Below are 23,887 nucleotides of genomic sequence, written 5' to 3'. Positions count from 1 at the left end.
AAAAGAAAATTAAAATAATATAAATGTGATTTAATTATATGTGAATATTAGTAATATTTACATAAACCATATATGCATGATTGTACGAGAGTACACTTTAACATGAACATTTGAGTGGATGAAACGTAGGCCTTAGTGGGGGAGCACTTTATATATTCCTTTTTTATCTCATAAAAATCACCTTTTATACATTTGGTGGAATTTATCTCTCATTATCATCAAATAATTATTATTATTCACTATTTCGAGTAAAAATCAATTAACTATAAATTTAACGAATTGTATAAAAATTATTTAAAAATTCAATAATAATATTGATATCAATTAAATTAAAAATTGTTAATAATTATTTGTAAATTAAGCTATGATGAATGATTTATATTAATATTAAAATTTTTTGTTAGATATTTAATTTTAGCACTATCTATATAGAAATATTTATCAAATTTCAAATACAAATATTTAAAAAATAAAAATAAAATCCCAAAAAGTTAGATGTCATTTGCTTTAAAAAAAGCATAAGCTTTGAACACTAATTTGTCAATCATCGAGAACTCTTCAACTCTAATATAACTTATATCTGCTCATTGGATAAAAAAAAAGCAATTATTTTTGGGTAAATTACACAAAGAGTCACCAAATTATTAAAAAAATTATTTTAGGCAGTCAAAAAAATTGTAATTTGAGCACTTATGCTACATAGTTCGGTCATTTTGGTCACTCCCATTAAAATGACAAAAGACAAGCTGATGTGGTAGCTAAAAAATTGATATAATAACAATTAACCATTAACTTTTACATATTATATCATTTAACCATAATTTTAAAAATTAGCCCCAAAATTTACAAATATTCTCAATTTAATCTTAATTCTAGAAAATATATAAAATTTTTCAAAAAATCTTCATATTAATATTACATTAATAAATCCCCACTATCTCCCTCTTCCACCATCATCCTTGTCCCCTACCTTTATCACCGTTCGGGTGCCACCGGACTTCAATGATGCTTATAAGTGCACACATAACAAACACACGGGAAGCAAAAGCATTTGCTCTTTTAGCAATTCCCTTGTCAGACAAAAGAGTAAATTCCTTTGCTTCCCGTGTGTTTGTTATGTGTGCACCTAAAAACCTCATTGTGGTGGTAGGGTTGGGGGCACAAGAGACGAGAACGATGGTGGGAGAGGAATGGGGTGGGGTTTATTTTATTATATTTACTATTAATATAATTATATTTATTTAATATTAATAGAAATTTAAATTTATTATTATATTTTTGAAAATATTTATGTATATTTATATATTTTTTAATTTTTAAAATTAATATCAAATTGAAAATATTTGTAAATTTTGGGATTGATTTTTAAAATTTATTATTAATGTAAAAGATTGATGGTTAAATTTGTTACTATAGTTATTTCTTTAATAGGATTTTAATAGGAGCGATCAAAATGACCGAACTATATATTACGAGTGCTCAAATTATAAAATTTAGGTGCCTAAAATAATTTTTTGAATAATTTAATAATTATCTCAGATAATTTACTTTTTTAAGAAAATGTTTTATTTTCTTTTCTAAACCTCGAAACCAAAGGCCATGGCCACCGAAAGTTTAACAAATTTTTTTGTCAATTAAGGTGTATTAATAGATATTTCATTTTTTTATTAATATTAATATATATTAGTATCCTTCTATCCCAATATATTATTTTAGATTTATCGTTATTATATATAATATTTACAAATATAAAATAAATACAATAAAATAAATTTTAAATATAAAATAATAATCAATTATATAAAACATGCTACACATGATTGATTATAAGGCATTAATTAATAAAGGCATACATTAAATAAATTCAAAAATTTAAGTCTCAAAAGACAATAAAAAGAAGTTTTTCTATACTAGAAGGTACTTATTATTGGTACTACAATAAAAATTATATCAAAATAAAATCTAAATTTTATTGTCCCGTTTTATTACTAAAATAATACATTTTAATATAATAGTCGATTGAGTCTTAGTTCAACTGGTATTGGTATTATAGTAAATCCGAATACACTCAAACGTATTATTTTTTTATTTAAGGGTTGAGAATGAATTATAAATAATTTTAGAGATTATACTCTTCATATAAAAAAATATAACATCGATACACGTGATGTAAACACTTAAAATAAAAAGGTGGATGGGTAATATCTGGTAAAAGATAGAAAAAATTTGCAGGAAAAATTATTGAAAAGCAAATGGAATTTGCGTTGGATTCACGTTGATGGAAAAGCAAATTGATGATGAATTAGCAACATTTTTTTTTAATTGTATATTCAGAAATCACTTAGATTGAATGTAAAGGAACACACTTCTGTCTGCTGTAAGGAAAGCATCATATTCTTATGCTACATGTTATCCAAACTCCACTGTAAGTATCGGATATATATATATATATATATATATTGCTCGATTTATTCTATTTTTGGGTATATTTTAGTACTTTATATTCATAGATGAATAAGTGTAAAATATAAATAAAAGTTTAAATAATATTCGTAGCTATTATATTATACTCGTATTATATTCGTAAGTTATTAATATAATTCGATTCTAAGTTTAGAGTTTATATAAATTTTAGGATTCATGCGTTAAACTTAAACTTAATACTCAAAAGTTTCACTAGCTCATATAAGACTTCTCGCATATAGCATCTTTTATACACTTGTTTATATAGTTTGATTAGTTTGTTAGGTTTGATTAAATAAATAATTATAAAAATTATATAAAAAAAAAACTTAGATTCAACCAGTGCATACTAATTCATTAGTGAACCGACTCAACCTTTTATTACGGGCCACTATCTCTGATTGATTCACCGTCCAATTGATTAGTCTGGTTTTGAAAATCATAATATATATTATTATAATACACATGATTGAGTCAGGTTCGTGAGTTAATTTGATACCAAGTTAAGAAAGACCTAAAAACCATTTTTTTTTAAAAAAATACAATAAATATTAGAGTTAATTACATTGGATATCTCCAAACTATGATCTTTATTTTGAATTGATTCTCAAACTTCAAAATGTTCTAATCACATCATTAAACTATTAATGTCATATTAATTAAATCCTTCCATTGTTGAAACCGTTAATTTAACCATTAAATGACACGAAAACCTTATGTGACATGATTTAAAATGAAAATTTTAAATAAAAGTAAATGTTGTCGTAAAAATTTTAAAATTTGAAACTAAAATAATGTAGAATTGAAAAAAAGAGAGTGAACAATAGTTTCAAAAAGCTTCAAAACCTCAATACCAAGATTTTTACAAAATTTATTTATTCTTTTAAATTTTTATTTTAAATTATGTTATATAAGATTTTACATATCATTTAACAGTTAAATTAATAATTTTAATAATGAAATCTTATGTGAAAGTCATAGTTTAAAAATATTTGGTGCTATTAAATCTAAATATTTCTCATTTTTTACATAAAATCTTTCAATAAATCAACTAAAATAACACTATTTAAATTGATTAAACTTGTTTGAAGTACTGATTAAGATTTTCATTGGCCATCTAGATAATATGGATTCAAACACTATCATCACTTTCCCATATAAAATAAATATTAATTAGAAAAATTAAACTTGAAATTAGTGAAATATTTTACATAAAATATTCTCTTTATGATGCCACATTTAATTTAATTTTTCATGCTGCCTTTAGAAATTTTTTAAGGCAATTTCATTGTTTTCCCTTTTCTGGGTGCTTATTTTATCCTATTTTGAGTAATTTTTTTATAAATACTAATAGAAATATGGGTTAAATAGGGATACATGTAAATTTAAAAAAAATTATTTTTTGAAATCCTCGTGAATTCGTATGGTATTAATTTTTACAAATATTTATATTAATTTTCATACCAATAGTTTATTGTATATTTTGTACAGATTCTAACATATTAATTTGACACAATTATAAATTTTATATTTTTTACCATTGTACCAAATACAAAATTGACAAGTCTTGGTGGCCAACTTTATATGACTTGTGGTCCAAATCTAATCTTTTGTCGGGAGAATTTACCAAATCATGTATATCATGTTTTTATATATATATATATATATATATAAATTTATCTAACATATTTTTGCTAAAACAGATATTTTTGGAAGAAATTTTCATATTATTATTCATTAGGTAACTAATCCTATCAGCAACAATGGTTAATATTGCCTCCTCAAAATACTCCCAACTCTATGAACTAAGTCCCTTGAACATGTTGACTGCTCAATGGATGGCACTTTAAAATTTATCTAAAAGAATCATCCAATAATTTTAATTTTTAAAATTCAGGATAATTAATAACTTAGTAAAATATATTTTTAAAATATCCATACACTTTTTCATATATATAATATATAATTTTATGGTGTTTTAATATTTATTAGATATAACCATGAAATTTCCTTATTGGTAGTCAAACACAGATAAGATTTCCAGCTCTCCTATTATTCAAAACCCTATCTTGAAAATATTTTTATATGATCAAAGTTGAAGCCAATCTAAAATGGCTTACTAAGGTATTCCATTATTATATTCAGGTTCATGTATCTTAATTTTTATTAAAACTTTATTATAAAATTTCATTATTCAAGACATTAGACAGTCCATATTAAAATTCAAATTAAAAATATAGGCTAATCCCCAAAATTTCGTGCAGTGTCTGCGTAAGGAGGATTAAAATTTTGTTCAAAGTTCGATTTTACTTAGATCAACAAAAAGTTGGTTTGGTGAAGGCTAAACCTGTTTATTTTAAACATCAATTTGCATTTTAATAACGAAAGTTGTACCAAATTTTGCATGTGTTTAAGGTATAATTTGAATTTCATCCATCTATTTTATAAAAATTGAGAAATTAGTCCCTTAACTTTAGTTCAAAAAATTAGCACAAACCAATATTTCAAGTTCATTTGTTTACTAACAAGTGGACTAAATTCTTAGTTTTTGAATTAGGAGATTAAATTTTGGTAAATTAATGTAAAGGGATTAAATTTTCAATTTTTATAAAATAGAGGGATGAAATTTGGAATTAAACCTTTAATTTAAATGTAAAATAATAATAAAAACGCCCCCATATAAATCGGATAGCATTAATTACGAGTTTACATAATTGACGATAACCCCATTTAATATAAACATGTGGGTTCACATTTTGTCCTTTAGACAATGGAAATGATATAAATAGACTCTGCTATTCTTCATCTTGAAGCTCAATAAACAAGAAATCTCTAAAATCTTCTGATTTTTCTGAGTCTTTTTCTTATCTTCTGTTTGGCTCCTGAGAAAGTGTTTTAAGAAGAACAATGAATGCATTAGTGGCAACCAACAGAAACTTCAAGCTAGCAGCCAGGCTTCTTGGTTTGGATTCTAAGCTTGAAAAGAGTCTCCTCATTCCCTTCAGGGAAATCAAGGTCAGTTCTCTAAAAAAAATCGTGTTTGACGCACATCTGAAAATGGGTACAAGGAAAAACATGTCCGAGTCCGAGTAACATAGATTCTAATTGTGATGTTTGAACATGTCTTGCCAGGTTGAATGCACCATACCCAAAGATGATGGCACATTGGCAACTTTTGTTGGCTTTAGGATTCAACATGACAATGCTAGAGGTCCTATGAAAGGAGGAATCAGATATCACCCTGAGGTCTGTCATTGAAAAGCAAATATATTCGAGTCGGAAACGTACTTGTATCCGAGCTTTAACAAGGGTTTTGTAATCGAATAATGTAGGTTGACCCTGATGAAGTGAATGCATTGGCGCAACTAATGACATGGAAGACAGCAGTTGCAAACATCCCATATGGTGGGGCTAAAGGTGGTATAGGATGTAACCCTGGAGAGTTGAGCAAATCCGAACTAGAACGCCTCACTCGAGTTTTCACCCAGAAAATACATGATCTTATTGGAATTCATACCGATGTTCCAGCACCTGATATGGGTACTGGTCCGCAGGTAGGTTATGTTATATGGGTTCTTCATAAAGTATTCGGATTGGAAACATATTCGGGCATTGATAAATGGTATTTTGCTTTTTTGTTGTGGTTAAACAGACAATGGCATGGATACTAGATGAGTACTCAAAATTCCATGGTCATTCACCTGCTGTGGTGACTGGAAAACCGATTGTAAGCATTTTACTTCACATTCACCTTATAATTCGTGTTATATAGAATTTGACCTTTGTGTATTCGTATCGGATTTGTGTCTACATAGGATCTTGGAGGATCACTTGGGAGAGATGCGGCCACTGGCCGAGGGGTGCTGTTTGCAACTGAGGCCCTTCTTAATGAACATGGCAAGTCCATCTCTGGACAAAAATTTGTAATTCAGGTACGATTTTCAGCAAAAAAAAACCCCAAGTTTTTTAAAATGAGAGAATTGTTCAAAAATGGTGATTTTTGTTTCAGGGTTTTGGGAATGTTGGTTCTTGGGCTGCACAGCTCATCCATGAAAAGGGAGGGAAGGTTGTTGCATTAAGTGATATAACAGGGGCCATCAAGAACAGCAATGGCATTGATATTCCCTCATTGCTCAAACATGTGAAAGAAAACAAGGGTATCAAAGGGTTCCATGGTGGGGATTCCATAGACCCGAAATCAGTTCTTGTCGAAGACTGTGACATACTCATCCCGGCAGCACTCGGAGGCGTCATCAACAGGTAAATAACATTTATCTGGATTCGAACTTGCAAAGATTGTTGATATGAAATGATTCGAAAAATGACGTTAATTGATGCACATTTGATCTTTTAATGAAGGGAAAATGCAAATGAGATTAAAGCAAAGTTCATTATTGAAGCAGCTAACCATCCAACTGACCCAGAGGCTGATGAGGTTGATCATTGTGATCTAAAGTTTCATAATTACAATAAAATGAAAGCTTGTAATGTGTTCTCTTTGTATAAATCTGCAGATTTTGTCAAAGAAAGGAGTCATTATACTTCCAGACATTTATGCAAACTCTGGAGGAGTCACTGTTAGTTACTTTGAGTGGGTTCAGGTAATCAACTAAACATAAACATTCTTTCAAGTGCTTGTTTGGATACTAATCGGTTGTGTTCCGATTGCAGAACATTCAAGGTTTCATGTGGGATGAAGAGAAGGTGAACAGTGAGCTAAAGACTTACATGACCAAAGGGTTTAAAAATGTTAAGGAGATGTGCCAAACACACAACTGCGACCTCCGAATGGGAGCCTTTACCCTCGGAGTTAACCGCGTTGCTCGGGCTACCGTTCTTAGAGGTTGGGAAGCATAAGAATGCTTACTGCTAATGCTGGTTTTGAAATAAACATGGAGGATACTATGAACCCCCCTGATTCTTGCCCACTATTGTGGTAAAACCTCATTCATATTGAGGAGCTTCAAATGAAGATTTGTCATTTGTATTTGTTGCTTTATTGTTGAATTCTATTTTAGTAGCAATTTCGAAGGCAACAAAAAAAACTAACACGGAAGGAATACGAATATATGAAGATCACGAAACAATCTAGCATGAACCCTATTCAATATGGATAGCAACCAAATTCAGATATTGCACATTGTGTAAACCAAAAAAATTCGAAATAAATACATCTCCAATGAACACAACAGTCACAAATAAAGCTTGGCATCAAATTCTCAAAGTTGTATCCCTTTGACATCCGAAAAGGATAGCGGATAAGGGCATTGATAATGTTACAAAATGTTATTGCTCTAAAACCTACCTCTACCTCTAAATCCACCGCCACGACCACCACCCCTAGGACCACCTCTGCCACCTCTTGGAGCACCCCTTCCACGAAATCCACCACCTCCACGACCGCCTCCTCTACCACCACCTCTGCCTCCTCCACGACCACCTCTTCCACCACCTTGTGCCTGTCCCCTACAACATTACATAATAGGGGAAGTTCAATTTAAAGAAATAGAATGAATGATAACTCCTAAGTAGATTAAAATGATAAATGATTTCAATACCTAATACAAAACATCGGGGAAGAAAAGATATGCTAAACATAGAGGGAAAATAAACATGAATTCTAGACAAACAAAGTATGCAAGTGCAAGCTTAAGCAGACTAACAATGACAAATCAAACTCGGGGACATGATCATTAATTCTATGATTTGAATAAGAACAGTTTCGGGGCTTTAACTATAAGAATAGCAAACATACTTTGGTTGTGGAAGAAATCTTGCAAGAGGCAAAAGCTTGCTCGGATCGATATAAAACTTATCACCTGGAGCATACGAAGTTGCCACAATACCTTCTAACATTTTGATTGAAAAATACTGCAACAAGAAGAAAATTAAACAAACAAACTCAGTCGAAGTCCCAACTTTTTAGTAGATACAAATTTAAACTAGCAACGGAACTCACGGATTCATTGATGGGACCAAAGATTTCATCAACTTTCCCTATTTGGGTCTTGTTCTGCAGATAAATATTAGCATTAAAGTAAGGTATTTTCTCATTGGTAAGCTTTGTCACTGCATCACCTTCACATGCATGAACAAAGATAGAGACCTCTGCATTAATAACAAAATGAGAAAATCAAGTTAATATCTTTGATAAGGTAAATTGAGAATACCCATAATAGAAAACGAGTTCTTTTAGCTTTTAATTTGCATCAAATTCGTTTTTTTTTTTTTAATAATTAACCTTCATTTCCTCAGCACCCACCCAGAAGAAACACACATATTGCAAAGAAAAATAATATAAACAATCATGAATAAATAAACAAAATGTTTCTACTCACTCCTCATCACATCAAAATGTTCTCTTTTTATACTTTTCTCACTTTCCTAGCATCCAAACAAGAAAAAAAAACAGAGGTAATAATTTCTTTAAAAAAAAAAAACTAACCCACAACTTCAGCAGGAGGTCCTTCATCACGGAACCCACCGCCACCACGTCCTCCACCACGACCAAAGCCTCCTCGGCCACCTCCTCTCCCTCGACCACCGTCCCTTCCGCCCCTAAAACCTCCGCCGCCCCTCGGTGGTCGCATTTTTTTCTTTCGCTTGTCTGAGCTGAGGCTTCCAAGGGTTTTTCTCAAAGGGTTTATAGTTGAAGAAAAGAAGTAGGGTTTTGAAGTTCTGTTTGGAGACTAAATTACTATAATATCCATCTTCATTTTTTTGATTCTAAATTTTAATGGGCCTTATGTCCCGGTAAGCTAAAAGCCTTCTTCTCATTTGGACAGACTAAATAATTTTACATTTGTTAAAAGCAAAATATTTAGGATAATTTTTATTTAATAAATAAACTGTAAAAATTTTAACTTCAAAAACGAAATTAAGACACAGCAATATATCAATATATATATATATATTTTATTTTTCAAATATTATGAAATTAAAATTTTAAATTTATATATTAATAACTATCTAGTTATGTTTATAATATTATATATTTCACTTTGCGCATTTTTATATCTTATTAAATCATTTAATTTTTAAAATTAAATCCGCTTTTTATTAAAAAAATCCACTTAAATTATTTTAAACGATTTACTTTTATTGATTCATTGTTAATGCATCAAAATATAAATTCATATATTTATATTTTAATTTATTAATGATTTATATTTTGTAGTGTTCAAGTTTTCTATATTATGTCCAATATTATCAATTTTTTATTTTTCACATAATTTTTAAATTGATATATCTAATTATATTTATTTAATGGTTAATTTTTATATTATATAATTAAATTTTAATTTATTTTAAATTATAATTAAAATTAAATTAATTTTAAATAGAAAATAAAATAAAATATCTTTTAAAAAGGAGAATATATTTGTGTAGTGTATTCATATATTTCTTAAACCCCACTCAGGCACTCACCTATGGCTCTTGGGTTTTTGGCGGCTACCCCTTCTTCGCGGCCCACGCCTTTAAATATGTTTCTTTGCTCCTAGGGTTAATTTTCTTTTTCTCCTTCCTCACTTTATCATAGTTCTCATTCTCTCTCTAAATCTAAGCCCTTTGATCTTTGATCATGGCCACCTCTGATCGTATCCTTGCTAACTTTACTCCTCTGGGTATGCTTTGTTTTTTTTTTTTTGTAGATTTGTAGATAAATAAAAAAATATTTTTTTGGGGTTCTGATTTCTTAGTTCTTGATGTTTTTCATGGTGGCTTGAGGTGTTAACTCAATCATATTTGTTTTTTTTTTTGGGGGAGGAGGGGTAGGGGCGGGGATTGTCTTTATTGGGTTTTCTGAGGTTCATTCAAAAGTTTTTTTTTTTCATTGGATCTTTTCTGCTGAAACTGTTCTTTGATCTGGGTCTGATGGGTTTTTGAAGTTCATGAATTTGATTTTTTTTTCTTTGGATCTTTTCTGCTGAAACTGTTCTTTGATTTTTCTGTAGATGGTTTTTAGTAGGGTTTACTGTGTGGGTGTGTGGGTGTTTTAATTTTTTGGTTGCTGGTTAATTAAGTCATTTCTGCCTAAAATTTTTCATCTAAGAATCTATGAATTTTAATGTGTTGTTTTTAATCTTTGGATCTTTGTTTGCTGTTATTTGCATATAGAGATAAATCTCTAGGGTGATTTATGTGACATTGATAGCTTTCAAGTTATGATTTCGTTTATTGCTTCTAGTGATATGTATTTTTCGATATATTTTAACTTTGATGAGTTTAAAATTTTAAATTCTCAGATTTTCTTTTTATCCTTTACCTCTACAATCACAGAAATTGCAAATTCAATGGAGAATTTGTCTCTGGATTCACAGGTCAAGACCACAAAAGTTCCCGAACCTGTCAAGAAGGTAGTACTTAGATTAATGAAATGTTTTCTTAATTGATAATGTGTTGTTTGCATTGGAATCTATACTAGTTGCACGATGTGATAAGGTTTAATGTCTATCCACAGGATATTTACAGTGATAATGGCTCTTATATGTATCCTCAAACATATGGTTATATGCCATATGGAGCATACACTATGCCCCTACAAGAATACTATTATCCGAAAAATCCTTATTATCAACCACCTATGCAAACTAGCCAGGCCGATGCTTTTCAAGTTGAGGTTCCAAGTGCAGTTGATCAAGCTTCTTTACCTGTTGAAACAAATGAAGGGAACTTGAGCACTGTAGCAAGTGGTAATAGTGGATCCGGGTCATTAAAATCAACTTTGAAGAGCTCTTCTCTAAATCCGAATGCTTTCTATAAAGGAGGAGGATTGTCATCAGGTAATCTATCTCAAGGTTATCCGGATCCTAGATTTAGCTATGATGGGGTTCAGTCACCGATTCCTTGGTTAGATATGTCAATGTCTTGTAATGGACAATCCGAACATGCTGCAAATGGTGGGTTTTCATATACAAGCAACCTTTCATCTGGCAGGAATCAGAATCTTCATCCCTTCCCTCATGTCATGGTACGTCCAAAGTCCAAGTTGCTTTATTGTGTAGATTGTATGTCGTGCAAGTATATTGTCGGTTGACCTAACTGTTCTAATGATCTGAACATGCATGCAGAATTTGCACAATGTAAGACCATCATCGGGTTTAGGCCAAGGATATGGATACATGTACCCTAACAATATGGCCTACGGTCATTACAGAGGTGGTTCGGGTTTTGGATCATATGGGGATGGTGCTCGAAAGAAAGGACTAGGTTGGTATAATGTTGGCAGCAACAACAAGTACAGGTTCCAAGGTTATGGAAAAGAGAATATGGATGGTTTGAATGAGCTAAACAGAGGGCCTAGAGTAAAAGGGTGTAAGAACAAGGATGGTCTTGAAACAGCAACACTAGCCGTCAAGGATCAAAACCTTCCACCAATGGAGAATAGTAAGGACAATGGTGTTTCTCTTGTTCTAGATATGGAGCTGTATAATAAAGAAGATTTCCCCGGAAGTTATTTGGATGCAAAGTTTTTTGTCATTAAATCCTATAGTGAAGATGACGTGCACAAAAGCATCAAATACAATGTGTGGGCCAGTACACCTAACGGAAACAGGAAACTTGATGCAGCATTTTGTGAGGCCAAGGAGAAGCCTGATGGCTGCCCTATATTTCTATTGTTCTCGGTGAGTATAATTAAACATTACCGGATTCTGTCTCGATTTACCGAGTATATGATTTGCTTGATTTTAACTAAGCCTTCATTTTTTCCAGGTTAATACCAGTGGACAATTTGTCGGATTAGCTGAGATGGTAGGTGCTGTTGATTTTAACAAAACTGTTGAATACTGGCAACAAGACAAGTGGACAGGTTGCTTCCCTGTGAAATGGCACATTGTTAAGGATGTCCCGAACACTTCACTGAGGCACGTAACTCTTAAGAACAATGAGAACAAACCTGTAACTAATAGCAGGGATACCCAGGAGGTAATTTCTTCATCTCTCTTTGTATGTTTGTTTGAGTGTGTGCATTTTTAGCTCTTTTTCCTGATTTTCATCCTTCTCATTGTAAAACAACTGTGGCTATTGTAGGTTAATTTTGAGCAAGGGATGCAAATTCTCAAAATCTTCAAAGACCATTCCAACAAGACATGCATCCTTGATGACTTTGAATTTTACGAGGCCCGTCAAAAGATGATCCAGGAGAGGAAGGCTAAGCATCAGCTGTTACAAAAACAAGTATGCCCGAATCTTGTTTCTTAACACCCCCCCCCCCCAAAACAACATTTATGAATGATGTTTCCTGAACTGGTTAAACATTCACAGGGTCTGAGTGGGGAACCTAAAGGAGAAAACCCAGTAATGGCAAAGGAGACATTGGAAAAACCTGTCGAGGCAGCCTTGACAGAACGAACGGTTGCATCAACAGCAGAAGCAGTAAATGCAACGAATGGAGATGCAAAACCCATTGAAGAGAAAGGATCAGTTGCTGCAACTGAAGACGGCTCTCAATGAAATCAGGTTGTTTTCGATAGTCGGCTTTGGTAGAAATGGGATAGGATTGTACTTTTTGATTGGTTAATTCTAGTTGCTAGATAGTGTGATCAATATCATATTTAGCTTATTTTGAGTCAATTTTATGACGTGAGAGACTGGTAGGCAAAACACCTTTTTTTTTTTTTTTGAAAGTGTTCTATCATTTATGTACGAGGCTATGGGCAGAATGCCAGAAATGTGACTGCTCAATAGCCTCTTGAGCCTTTTTGTTTTTGTTTTAATCATTTTGATCTGTTTTCCCCCCTTTTTTTTTAATGAGAAATGAGTTTAGGGAAAAGAATTTGCCCTGAGTGGAAAATTTTTGCTCCTACACGTTTTGCATTTTATCATTTCCTATATATATTATCACGTTTTTTGTTTTTTTAATGGTATTTATGACTGCAACATGTGCAAATACAAATTACAAATAAATTTCCTTTATGTGAGAAAACGTGTAATTTTTATTTTAAAATCAAATAATCAGAATAAGTTTGGAGAATCTAATTATTTATTTTTTGTAAGTAAGAAACCAATAAATTTTAAATATGATTTAAAGGTGAAATAATTGAATCTGATAAATTTATAATGTAAAAATTAATTGGCAGCCTAAATTTATATTGGATACTGTAAAATTTTCAAAATAGGAAGGAATTGAATTATGGAGAAAGCATTAATGGCAAGTGACTACGATCTGAAAATTGAAGGAAGGAAAGAGAAACAAGAACGAAGTTGAATGAAGGAACTTAAGATTTCAAAGGGTAATGGCTTACTTGGAAAAGGAGAAGGTTTGAAGAAAACAATAGAAGGGAGAGGCTAATCTAAACTAGTGGAGTTTGTTCCCTCGGATTATTGTATGCAGCATCTACCTTAGGGTGTTTCTGGTTTGATTAACAAAGGATGGGGATTGATGGCGCGACGTCGTTCACCTACCGATGAGACTTTCCATTTTGATCCAGATTGGGTGCTAGAGGAAGACTGTGAAATAGAAGTCCGACAACTTTGGGAGAGTAACAGGGGTGACGTCCTTTCCAAACTCGTTGAAGATTAGTAAGGGAAGGAAGGTCAAGAATTTAAAACGATGACTTAATGGTTTGAGTGAGTTGTATCCTTCTTCTTACATATTGCAAGAAGTTGCTAGGGATAAGTTAGAATTAAGTCTAAAAGCTGATAAAGAAGAACTATACTAGGAGCAAAGAGTAAAGGAGAATTGGTTGAAGCAGTGTGATTGAAATGTGACTTTTTTTTCACAATTTCACTTTGTTTCAAAGGCAAATCAATCGCATTGATGGAGTTGGAGGGTGAGGAAGGAACTTGTGTGACAAAAAGGGAGGAGGTAGAGCACATAGCATGGAGATATTTTGCCACTTTGTTTGTTACATAGGGTCGGAATGATTTGTCTCACATACTTTTTGGGGTGGAAAGATGTATCATTAGCGAGATGAATGCTTTGTTAAGCTCATATTATTGCATAGAGGTCACTGATGCAGATAGAAATATGCATCTAACCAAAGCTTAAGGTGATGATGGTTTGCTATTTTTTTATCAAAAGTTTTAGCGTATCGAGAATTATTATTTTTTGATGTTAATCATGAACCCTTTTTGGAGAATTTTAATCACACCAACATTCCTAAAATCTCACTTCATGAGAAGAAATGGACACACCCTAGCTACGATCGTTTTGTTCTTCCAAGGTGGAGCTACCACTCAATTCGGTGCTATCCATTGAATTTATGTCCTTTTTTTTTTTCTTAACTCTAGTTGCCATTGTTCATGGCCTTCTTTGGTCAACCATCATCACCAATGGTTCCTCTCTGCCTCTTCTCAAACTTCACTTCAGATTTCCCAATAAGTTTTCACTATCAAATCATCACCATATTCCGACCACAGCTTTTCTTCGACCAACCATGACTCTTGACCACTCAGATCATCAAATTGGTGGCTCAATTTCTCCAACCCGTAAAACTCGAAATGGGTGTGGGTTTCTTCTCTTTTGATTCTCTTCTTTTTTTTATAGGTTTTTTTTTACTTCTTTCTTTTGATGCAGGCCAATTTGGGATTCTTCTTCTTTTTTTGTTGGTTTGATTTTGAATGCTTGCTATTTGGTATTTTTGTTTTCGCTATTTTGCTGTCGATTTTGATTTGGAGCTTCATAACGTTGCCACAAGTAGGAGTTCTGACTAAACAGGTGTCGATGAATGGGCTGTGATGGGATCTCCCTTGACGTTAGCCCAAGCAATAGTTTCGATGCCAGCCTTAACATTTTCGCCATTGATTTTCAATTTTCACTACCAAAGAAAGAGCTTTTCCTGTAACGCCTTTAACCCGAATCCGTCACCGGAATAGAGTTACGGAGCATTACTGGAATTACCGATTTATTTATCATATATTTTATTTCATCTAACGTTCATATTTGGAACCAATTAAAATCAAACATATTGTCCCTTAAACGTACTTATTTTTCTCGATATGTTTTACTTGAATTTATTACTCGTCTCACTATACTTAATTTCTTTGTATCAACGTATCAAAGATAATCACATATTTACATGTCATGATAAATATCATTCTCTTGCCATTTCTTCATAAACATAAATCAGATAAATCATTATATCGATATTTCATGCATTTAAAAATACAATTCAAGTTACACTAACTTACTTCGTTGCTTGTTCATGTTTATAATTTCATTAACCCGATATCCTTTCTTTTTTACGTTCGAGTCTCGTATTCGAGTCATCCGAATCTTTATAAATAAATTTGATCGTCGTTTTCATTTATTTCATGTTCTAATACGTTCAATTATGCTCTAAACAAAATTACCATTTTATCCCTAAACTTTTAAATAAATAACGATTTCATCTTTAGGCTCAAAAAAATAAAATTCTTGCAATTTAATCCTTATTTCTAGCCGTTATTCTCATACAAATTGATAACAACCCATGAATTCTATAAAATATCAGAATTTTTCATAATTTCAACACTTTTCAATTTAATCCTTAAAATATATTTTTCCCCGATCTTAAACTAAATTAATAATTTCATTCAATTTTGAAATTTTAAATAATAAAATAATCCATTTCATTCAAATTGGTCATCTAACATTTTTACAAAATTTCCCATAAAGTTTTACTTTTATTCAATTTAGTCCCTGAGCCTAAAACATGCAAATTAGCTATGCTAGCTGAATATTCATACATATTTTTCTCCTCCTCCTCTCCATTCCTCATCCTTAATTTACATAACTTGCTATAAATAACATTATTAATAATTTCACTATTTACTTATATTTATATTCAAAACTATCCATTTGATTCATAGTCACTAAATTATTTATATCTTGAGCTACAGAACTCGAAATTAATATTCGCTAATTTTCCCTGAAACTAAACTTACATATCTTCTTACCATAAAATTTTAAGAATTTTTAGTTTAGCCAATAAGTACAGTTTATTCTTTAAAGCCACCTCTGTTCTGCTGTCTGACAATTCTGACCCTTCTTCACTAAAAATTAATTATCTCCTTGTACAGAATTCGAATGATGTTCCTGTTTATTTCTCTTAAAAATAGACTCATTCAAGATTCTAAAAATATAAATTTAAACCCCTAATTATTTTTCTCCAATTTTTGATGATTTTCCAAAATCAGAATAGGGGAACCCAAAATCATTTTGACCTTGTCTAACTCAATTTGTTATATCGCACAATTTACAATCTCATTGCTTAAACAATTTTTCTATGAAAAACGAGACTCAATAAAATTTAATTTCATATTTTATTTAACTTCTAATTCAATTTCTACAATTTTTGGTAATTTTTCAAAGTTAGACCATTGCTGCTGTCTAGAACTGTTTTAGTGCAAGATATTAATTACCATGTTTATAAAACCTCACTATTTCTCATCACTTTCTCTTATTTTCTCTTCACTAACATATCAAAAAAATAGGACCATATGTAAGGAAACTCTACATTAACATCAATCTCATGCTTTTTCAATAATATCAAACTTAAAAAATATATTAAAATCATGATGTTCTTACCTTGTTCTATTGATTTCAATCTTCATCTTGATTTTCTTTCTCCTTCAGCTTCCATTTCTTGAATCCAACTTGATATTCTAACTTCCTAGAACCTCTTTAACATTTTTTTCTCTCTTGGTAGCTATCTAAATTCTTTTAATTTTTGGGTGAAAATGATGAATTTTTGGTAGAAGGACCAAATTGTAAAGAAAAGAAAATTTTCTTTCTTTTCTTCTCTTCCAGCGTTGGTTGCATGGAAAGATGGATGGTGTTGTTCCCTCTCTTTCCTTTTTTTTTCTCCACACACACACACACATATATAGACTAAATAAAATAATAAAATAATAATAAATATTTTATTAAAATATTAAATAAATAATAATTATCTAATTAAATAACTATAAAATATCACCAACATCATCATTACTTTCTAGATTTCTCTCTCTTCCAATTGACCATTTTGCCCTTTGTGATCTTTTAAAATTCCATTCTTGAGTCATCACTTAATTTGAAAAAATTTAATTTAGTCCCTCATAATTCTTCACCTATTCAATTTGGTCCTAATTCATCAATTTTCCTTGGTTTCTAGATCATTCCACCCTTAAAATATTTTCACTATTAGTCCTTCAACTTTTTTATATTTACACTTTAATCCCTTAAATTTTGAGTATTTACTCTTGGGCCACAAAACTTTTCTCACTTTTACAATTTAGTCTTTTATTGAATCAATATGTCATAATATACTTCCCAGTGACATAACTAAATTTTCCTCTTCTTGTTACTTTATTTCTTTATTTTACTGTATTAAGGATAATATCTTACTGTAGAAATTTTCAAGTTGTTACATTTTCAAGTTCCGTTAGGGATTGTGTTTTGCTTGCTTTGTCATTGCCAAAATTTTTTTCCCAAATTTCCCCCTATTTTGAACCCTAATTTTGGGTAAACTCCACTTCATCTAATTGCGTTAATTAGGTTTCCAACGTAGCAAGTTAACTAGTTACATTTGTTGTCCTATTAAGCCTGTGACAGAAAATGTTAATGGGTGACTGATTTGTCACTTTTCAATAACGTAAATGATTATTTTGTTATTTTTCAAAAATTGAATGACTGAATTAAAATCAGAGTGACTGTTTTGTCAACTACATCAAAATTGAGTGGCTGTTATAATTTACCCTAACAATAATTGTCAAAAAATTCCAAGGCATGCGCTTATTTATTTTCTTCTATGAAATGGTTTTTCACAACCCTATTACCTATATATGCTTTCCTCATTTACATGAAATCTTTTTAGGTCAATATAATTTAGCTTCAACATCACTTACAAATATTTGGATGTTTATGAGGCAACATAAATTTTGAATAGATAAATTATTTAATATTTTTTCATAAGTATTATTTACCAAAACACTATAGTATATTTTACATTTTCTATCAAATTATTATTTTATTTAACATTATAAAATTTTATGTTTCAAGTAACATTTTTTTAACAAAGATGAGAATATAAGTTCGAACTTTTAAGAAACGTATTTGTTGAGAGAATTTTACCTTGACACTAGGTTTGGATTGCATTAAAGCTAGAGAAAGGAAAATAAAATCTTTTTTAGACTTGATTATGGGTCGGGCCAGGTAGATGTAAAATTTTAGGTTTGATTTTTAGGCTCGAGCTTAACTTGAAAAATGAGCTTAAAATTTTATCCAAACTCGACCCAGATTAAAAATATTAAACTCGAGCTGGACTCGTCCTTATTATTTTTAGATTATTTTTTATATAAAAATTTAAAAATATAATACATCAAATACACTAAAAATTAAAAAAGAAAGTTTAAGTTGGTTTGGGCCAAATTGATCCAAAAATCCTCATTTTTATTAATTGGGTCAAAATGTTGATTAAAACATTAAAATTTTAAATATGACAATCTTATGACAATTCCCGTACTTTATACTATTTTTGATAAACTCTTTATAATTTTCTTGAATTTTGAATTTTTGAATATCTTATAATTTTTAAATTATTTTTAATATATCATATCAACATAAAATATATGTAGACTACGATACTATTATTATTAAGATTTTAATATTTTAATCCTTATTTTCATTTAAAAAAACAAGTTCAATCTAACAACTAAATTTAGCTTTAAAAAATAAAAGTGAAATTGATAAAATGTTTAGCCAAAAGAAAGCCTGAATATAACCGGCAAAACCCGGTAAATCTCTCGGTATAACCGGGTAAAGGAGTGGACGTTTATAAATAGGGATGTTAGGGTACAAAAGGGCAACACGATTGAACCACCGCCTCTCTCTCTCTTTATAAGCCAACCTCAAAAAATCTCAATCATCAAAGCAAAAACGAGACAGACCCTCTTTAAATCCAAATCCAAATCTTTTTCTCTTCACATATATATAATCTCGAACAATTGAATACCTATAAAAGACACTCCTTTCAAAATTTCTCCCTCTTTTCTCCTCTCAATTTTGCCTCCAGTTTTGCTGATTTACATCTTAAGTCTTGTAATTTTAGTCTTCTTTTTCTTTTGAAAACGGTGTTGAATTTGATTTGATACTAGATAAACCAGATCTTTTTTGTTCCGGGTTTTCGAAGTTTGCTGATTTATCCTACCCCTAATTGTTTTTAGTAGAAGGGTTGGATCGGTAAGATTTGTGAAAAATTAGATCTAGGTTTGTTTATGTTTTGGATAGTTGGAGAAAACCCATAGTTATTTTAGCGGTGAATTTGGGCTTTTTTTTGGGGGGGTATTTTTGGTGAGGAACAAAAGAGAGAATGGCAGAACAAGGTGGCTTGGAAGGGAGCCAACCTGTGGATCTTTCTAAGCACCCATCTGGCATTGTTCCCACTCTTCAGTAAGTCTCCTTTTTGCCTTTCTTGTATCTGATTCTTGTTTACTCCCCCCCCCCCCTTTGTGTATAAACTTTGCAGATTTGTTGAAGAGTTCTTCTAGGAAGACCTTTTAGGTCCATTTTGTACATTGGTTGACAATTAAGTCATTAGGGTAAAAAAGGTGTCTTACGTATATAAGTCTTTCAGAGGTGATATTTTAAGTTGAATAGGATTTTATTTGGATGCCCTGAGTTTGTGGGTGGCCTGGCCTTCTAGGTTTTAGAGACAGGTATCAATTTCGTGTACCATGTTTTGAAGACGAGGAGATGTTTGCCAATAGGTGTTTCTTGTGATGGATTAATTTAAGGAATTTATTTTGGGTGGTGGGCTTTGATTTTATTGTGAAAGAGGAAGAGGGAATTTAGGAGTATGATACATGGGCTTGTGGAAGTATTTATAAGATGAATAGTCAATGTTTATATATCAAATATGATTGTAAGCTTTGTCGGCTTTGCTGTGAATGAAATTTAGCTAATTTGGTTTAACCATATATTCAAATTGAGTCTTGTTGGAATGTGGAATCAAATAGAATGAATTACAAGGGGGCTTCACTTATATTAAGCCTTGGTTGCGAGTTTTGAAAATTCGACTTGAAGTTTTGTATATGAGCATATATGTTTTCTATGCTTGTCATTGTAATGGTTCTCTGATAAAAGTGTAAATCCATATTTTTCAAAAATGTTTTCTATTATAAATTTAAAAAAATATTTCCGAAATAAATAAATAAATTGAAACTGTGCCCTTAATCCTTTATAGATTGACTGTGGTTAAAATATGGAAATCTTAGTATTAAGTCTTATTTTGTTTCTAGGAACATTGTGTCAACTGTGAACCTAGATTGCAAGCTTGACCTTAAACAAATTGCACTGCAAGCTCGAAATGCAGAATACAATCCCAAGGTATGCCTGGGATGGTTAAATTCTAGTTATATCTTCTTTTTCTTTTTTTGTTTGCGCAGCTTCAGATTCTACTGCTGTATCCGGTTCTAACCTTCTAGTTTATAAAATAACGCCACAGCGTTTTGCTGCTGTCATTATGAGAATCAGGGAACCGAAAACAACAGCTTTGATTTTTGCCTCTGGGAAGATGGTATTTCCTTCATTTTTGGGAATTACATTCATATGCATTTACTTGGTTGTTGTGTTTAGTGTCAAAATCCTTTATTAAATAACTGGTGCTTGAGCCCAAGCATGTTGTCATTGTTCAGTTATTGATTTACTTAAACGGTTTTCTCTGGTTCTTCAGGTCTGCACTGGTGCTAAAAGTGAACAGCAGTCTAAACTGGCTGCAAGGAAGGTAAAGTATTTTTCATTCTTTTGTGGAGTATGTTGTAGGCCAATTAGCTATGTGATTATTATTCTTATCGTTAAGATAGGTGGATGTGGCTATGAAGTTGCCTATAACTGACATTATTTTTGTTCCTTCAGTATGCCAGAATTATTCAGAAGCTTGGGTTTCCTGCAAAGTTTAAGGTACTTCAGCTATTTCTTTCCTTTCCTCATTCAAAACCAGCTCATGAAATTGCTTGTATGGGCTAATATCTTCCCCTTCCACACTGTTTTGCCTGATTATTTGAACCATTTTTTTGATGTGATTGGGCAGGACTTCAAAATCCAGAACATTGTTGGTTCCTGTGATGTTAAATTTCCCATCAGACTTGAAGGCCTTGCATACTCCCATGGTGCTTTTTCCAGTGTAAGTGGCAGTCATTTTTATGGGTTTGGCTCCCATCCATTACTTCTATGTCCATTATTATCTACTACTTTTGTGCCCTGCACATTTAAATGGTGATGATTAGTGTATTGGAGAGGACCCTAACCCCATTTTCATTGAATCTCATGCTTACTATAAGAACAGTGGAAATGCATGTCTTGTATGTGGCGTTTTGGGTTCTCATTTATGAGTGGCCCAATTGCCTCTGCCCTTATCCATGTGTGTATGCCTTGGTTTTTTCCCCCTGTGAATTCCTTGAATTTCAGCCTTATGTTATAAGTTGAAGTTGACCCTTCATTTGGTTACTGAACAGCCTTGAAATGATGAAGATAAGTTTTGGTCTCCAATTCTTAGATTTTTTGTTCTTTTCCTGTATGAGTTCGAGATTATTAAATGGTTTTGCTTATTTGATGTTAAGACTTGTTTGTTTGGGTCAATGATTGGGACTTAATTTTTATGCTGTTTTAATGCACAGTATGAACCAGAACTGTTTCCAGGTCTGATCTATCGTATGAAACAACCGAAGATTGTGCTACTTATTTTTGTGTCAGGGAAGATTGTGATCACTGGAGCGAAGGTGATTATGTTCTGGCCGCTGTTCATCTCTTAAGCATTCTGTCTCCAATGGAATTACTAATTTTCTTCTCTTTGTCCAAATGTTTCAGGTGAGAGATGAAACATACACAGCCTTTGAGAATATATATCCCGTCCTTACGGAGTTCAGGAAGAACCAACAATGGTAGGAAGCTATATACTCTGTCTCCCTCCCTCAGAATAATGTTTTTCAACCCTATTTATGACCGAAATTCAACTTACTTGCAGATATACCACCTTTGAAATCGACTTTGAGTCGGTTATGGGACTTGAATTTGCAAGTGTGAATATATAAAGAAATGAGGACTTTGGCAATGGGTTATCATCATATGACATCTCCATTTTCGTGGCTTGAATGGATGGTTTATGCATGGGTTGTAATTAGTAATTTGTGGTAAAACTGTGTAGGAGATTTGGCTTTCAATTGAAATGGTCTTTAACTTCATCAAAATTTTGGCTTCAAGGACTACTGATTTTTGGCAAAATAATAATGATTTACATGTTTACCATCTTTGTGATGTTGGCTTACCCCCAAGAATCCAAAGGGAAAATGAACTTTGCAAAAGTACCAACACCCCCGTCTATCCGCAGGATCAAATTCATAGTAATAGGGTAGTTTAAGAAAGGGATAAATTTCAGAATTTTGATTTGGTGTATTTATATATATATGTAATTTTGATTCAATTATTAATATTAAAAAATAAATAATATATTTATTTTATATTTTATAAATTTAATAATATGTATATGTAATATATAAATGTAAACTATATCAAATTAAAATTGAATAAAATTAATTTATGTGTAAAATTATATACTATAAATTATCTATTAATAAATTTAGACATCGAAAGGATTATAATTATTAACCAGTATTAAATATAAAAATCTAATATATATATTTTAAATATAAAACTTAAATAATATGGTCAAATATTCAAAAATTATAAAAAAAAAGAAAGTTAAAAAGTAAGGTATAACCAAAAAAAAAAAGAGAAACCATAAAAAAAACTATGTAACCTGGATACTATTAACAGAAATTAGTAGTGTTATCGAGTTTGAGTCAAGTTTAAATATTGTCATGTTTTGTCAAGCTTGAGTTTAATTCGAAATTTCAAAGTTTAATATTCGGTTTGAGTTTGATCGAACATCTATTTTTAAGTTCGAATTTGGCTTGATATATAAACAATCTGTTCGAATTCAAGCTTGATTAAGTTTGTTCACCAAGTTTTGTACTCAAGCTCAAACATGAGCTCAAATTCAGCTTGATAGATAAGCTTAGGGTTAGTATATATTAATGAAAATAATGAAATTTAATAATATAAAGTTATGAAAAGCTTGATAGGGTTCACGAGTCATTCGAGTCAAGTATTACTAAGTTTAAATTCGACTTGATTGATAGCTCGAGTTTGAGTTTAGTTCGATAATTATCAAATCGAACTTTAAAATTTTTTTGAAACAAACTCAAATAGCTTGTAAACATCAATGTCCCATCTATATTCTAATAAAAACAAGTAACTTATTAAGTTTCACACTCTATTGAATAATAAAAGATTTTAACACGAATTTATGTTGAATTTCAAAATAATATTATTATTTAATGATTTGATATATAATTTAGATCAAACCCACAAAATGAAACTTATACTATATCCGTTTTATGATCTTGGTATCTAAACTTTGTTTTTTAGTCACAAGTGGTATTTAAATTACTTCTTTTTTCC

At 31.2% G+C, this 23,887-nt stretch overlaps 4 protein-coding genes across 6 annotated transcripts; 3 read left to right on the top strand and 1 right to left on the bottom strand.

Annotated features, from left to right (window-relative positions):
* Positions 1–5,210: 5,210 nt before the first annotated feature.
* Positions 5,211–7,925, top strand: LOC108467461 (probable glutamate dehydrogenase 3). The gene is made up of 9 exons (XM_017768075.2): positions 5,211–5,478; positions 5,596–5,709; positions 5,796–6,017; positions 6,116–6,190; positions 6,279–6,395; positions 6,473–6,723; positions 6,823–6,898; positions 6,978–7,064; positions 7,135–7,925. The coding sequence occupies exons 1-9, from the start codon at positions 5,371–5,373 to the stop codon at positions 7,318–7,320; spliced, it is 1,236 nt and encodes a 411-aa protein (XP_017623564.1). The 5' UTR covers positions 5,211–5,370; the 3' UTR covers positions 7,321–7,925.
* LOC108468266 (putative H/ACA ribonucleoprotein complex subunit 1-like protein 1) lies at positions 7,604–9,135 on the bottom strand. The gene is made up of 4 exons (XM_053018083.1): positions 8,909–9,135; positions 8,423–8,571; positions 8,219–8,334; positions 7,604–7,929 (listed from the first exon to the last, which is right to left on the bottom strand). The coding sequence occupies exons 1-4, from the start codon at positions 9,051–9,053 to the stop codon at positions 7,758–7,760; spliced, it is 582 nt and encodes a 193-aa protein (XP_052874043.1). The 5' UTR covers positions 9,054–9,135; the 3' UTR covers positions 7,604–7,757.
* A 733-nt stretch (positions 9,136–9,868) lies between these two features.
* LOC108470006 (YTH domain-containing protein ECT3-like) lies at positions 9,869–13,258 on the top strand. Of its 3 annotated transcripts, none has more exons than XM_017771179.2 (7): positions 9,869–10,061; positions 10,744–10,820; positions 10,925–11,434; positions 11,535–12,089; positions 12,178–12,390; positions 12,496–12,642; positions 12,730–13,258. In XM_017771179.2, exons 1-7 carry the CDS (start codon positions 10,046–10,048, stop codon positions 12,916–12,918), a joined length of 1,707 nt encoding a protein of 568 aa, XP_017626668.1. In that variant the 5' UTR covers positions 9,869–10,045; the 3' UTR covers positions 12,919–13,258. The 3 variants fall into 3 exon arrangements, with proteins under 3 accessions (XP_017626668.1, XP_017626667.1, XP_052874262.1); XM_017771178.2 differs by having other exon boundaries at positions 9,869–10,088; XM_053018302.1 differs by having other exon boundaries at positions 9,870–10,191.
* A 5,975-nt stretch (positions 13,259–19,233) lies between these two features.
* On the top strand, positions 19,234–22,614 carry LOC108467550 (TATA-box-binding protein). Its single transcript, XM_017768206.2, has 9 exons — positions 19,234–19,819; positions 20,668–20,755; positions 20,874–20,945; positions 21,102–21,152; positions 21,284–21,328; positions 21,459–21,551; positions 22,045–22,146; positions 22,235–22,308; positions 22,392–22,614. Coding segments are annotated over exons 1-9 (606 nt in total). The 5' UTR covers positions 19,234–19,739; the 3' UTR covers positions 22,393–22,614.
* Positions 22,615–23,887: the final 1,273 nt, after the last annotated feature.

The sequence above is a fragment of the Gossypium arboreum genome, chromosome 8 (assembly GCF_025698485.1).
Source record: "Gossypium arboreum isolate Shixiya-1 chromosome 8, ASM2569848v2, whole genome shotgun sequence".
NCBI lineage: Eukaryota > Viridiplantae > Streptophyta > Magnoliopsida > Malvales > Malvaceae > Gossypium > Gossypium arboreum.
This window is presented reverse-complemented; position numbering and strand designations above follow the sequence as displayed.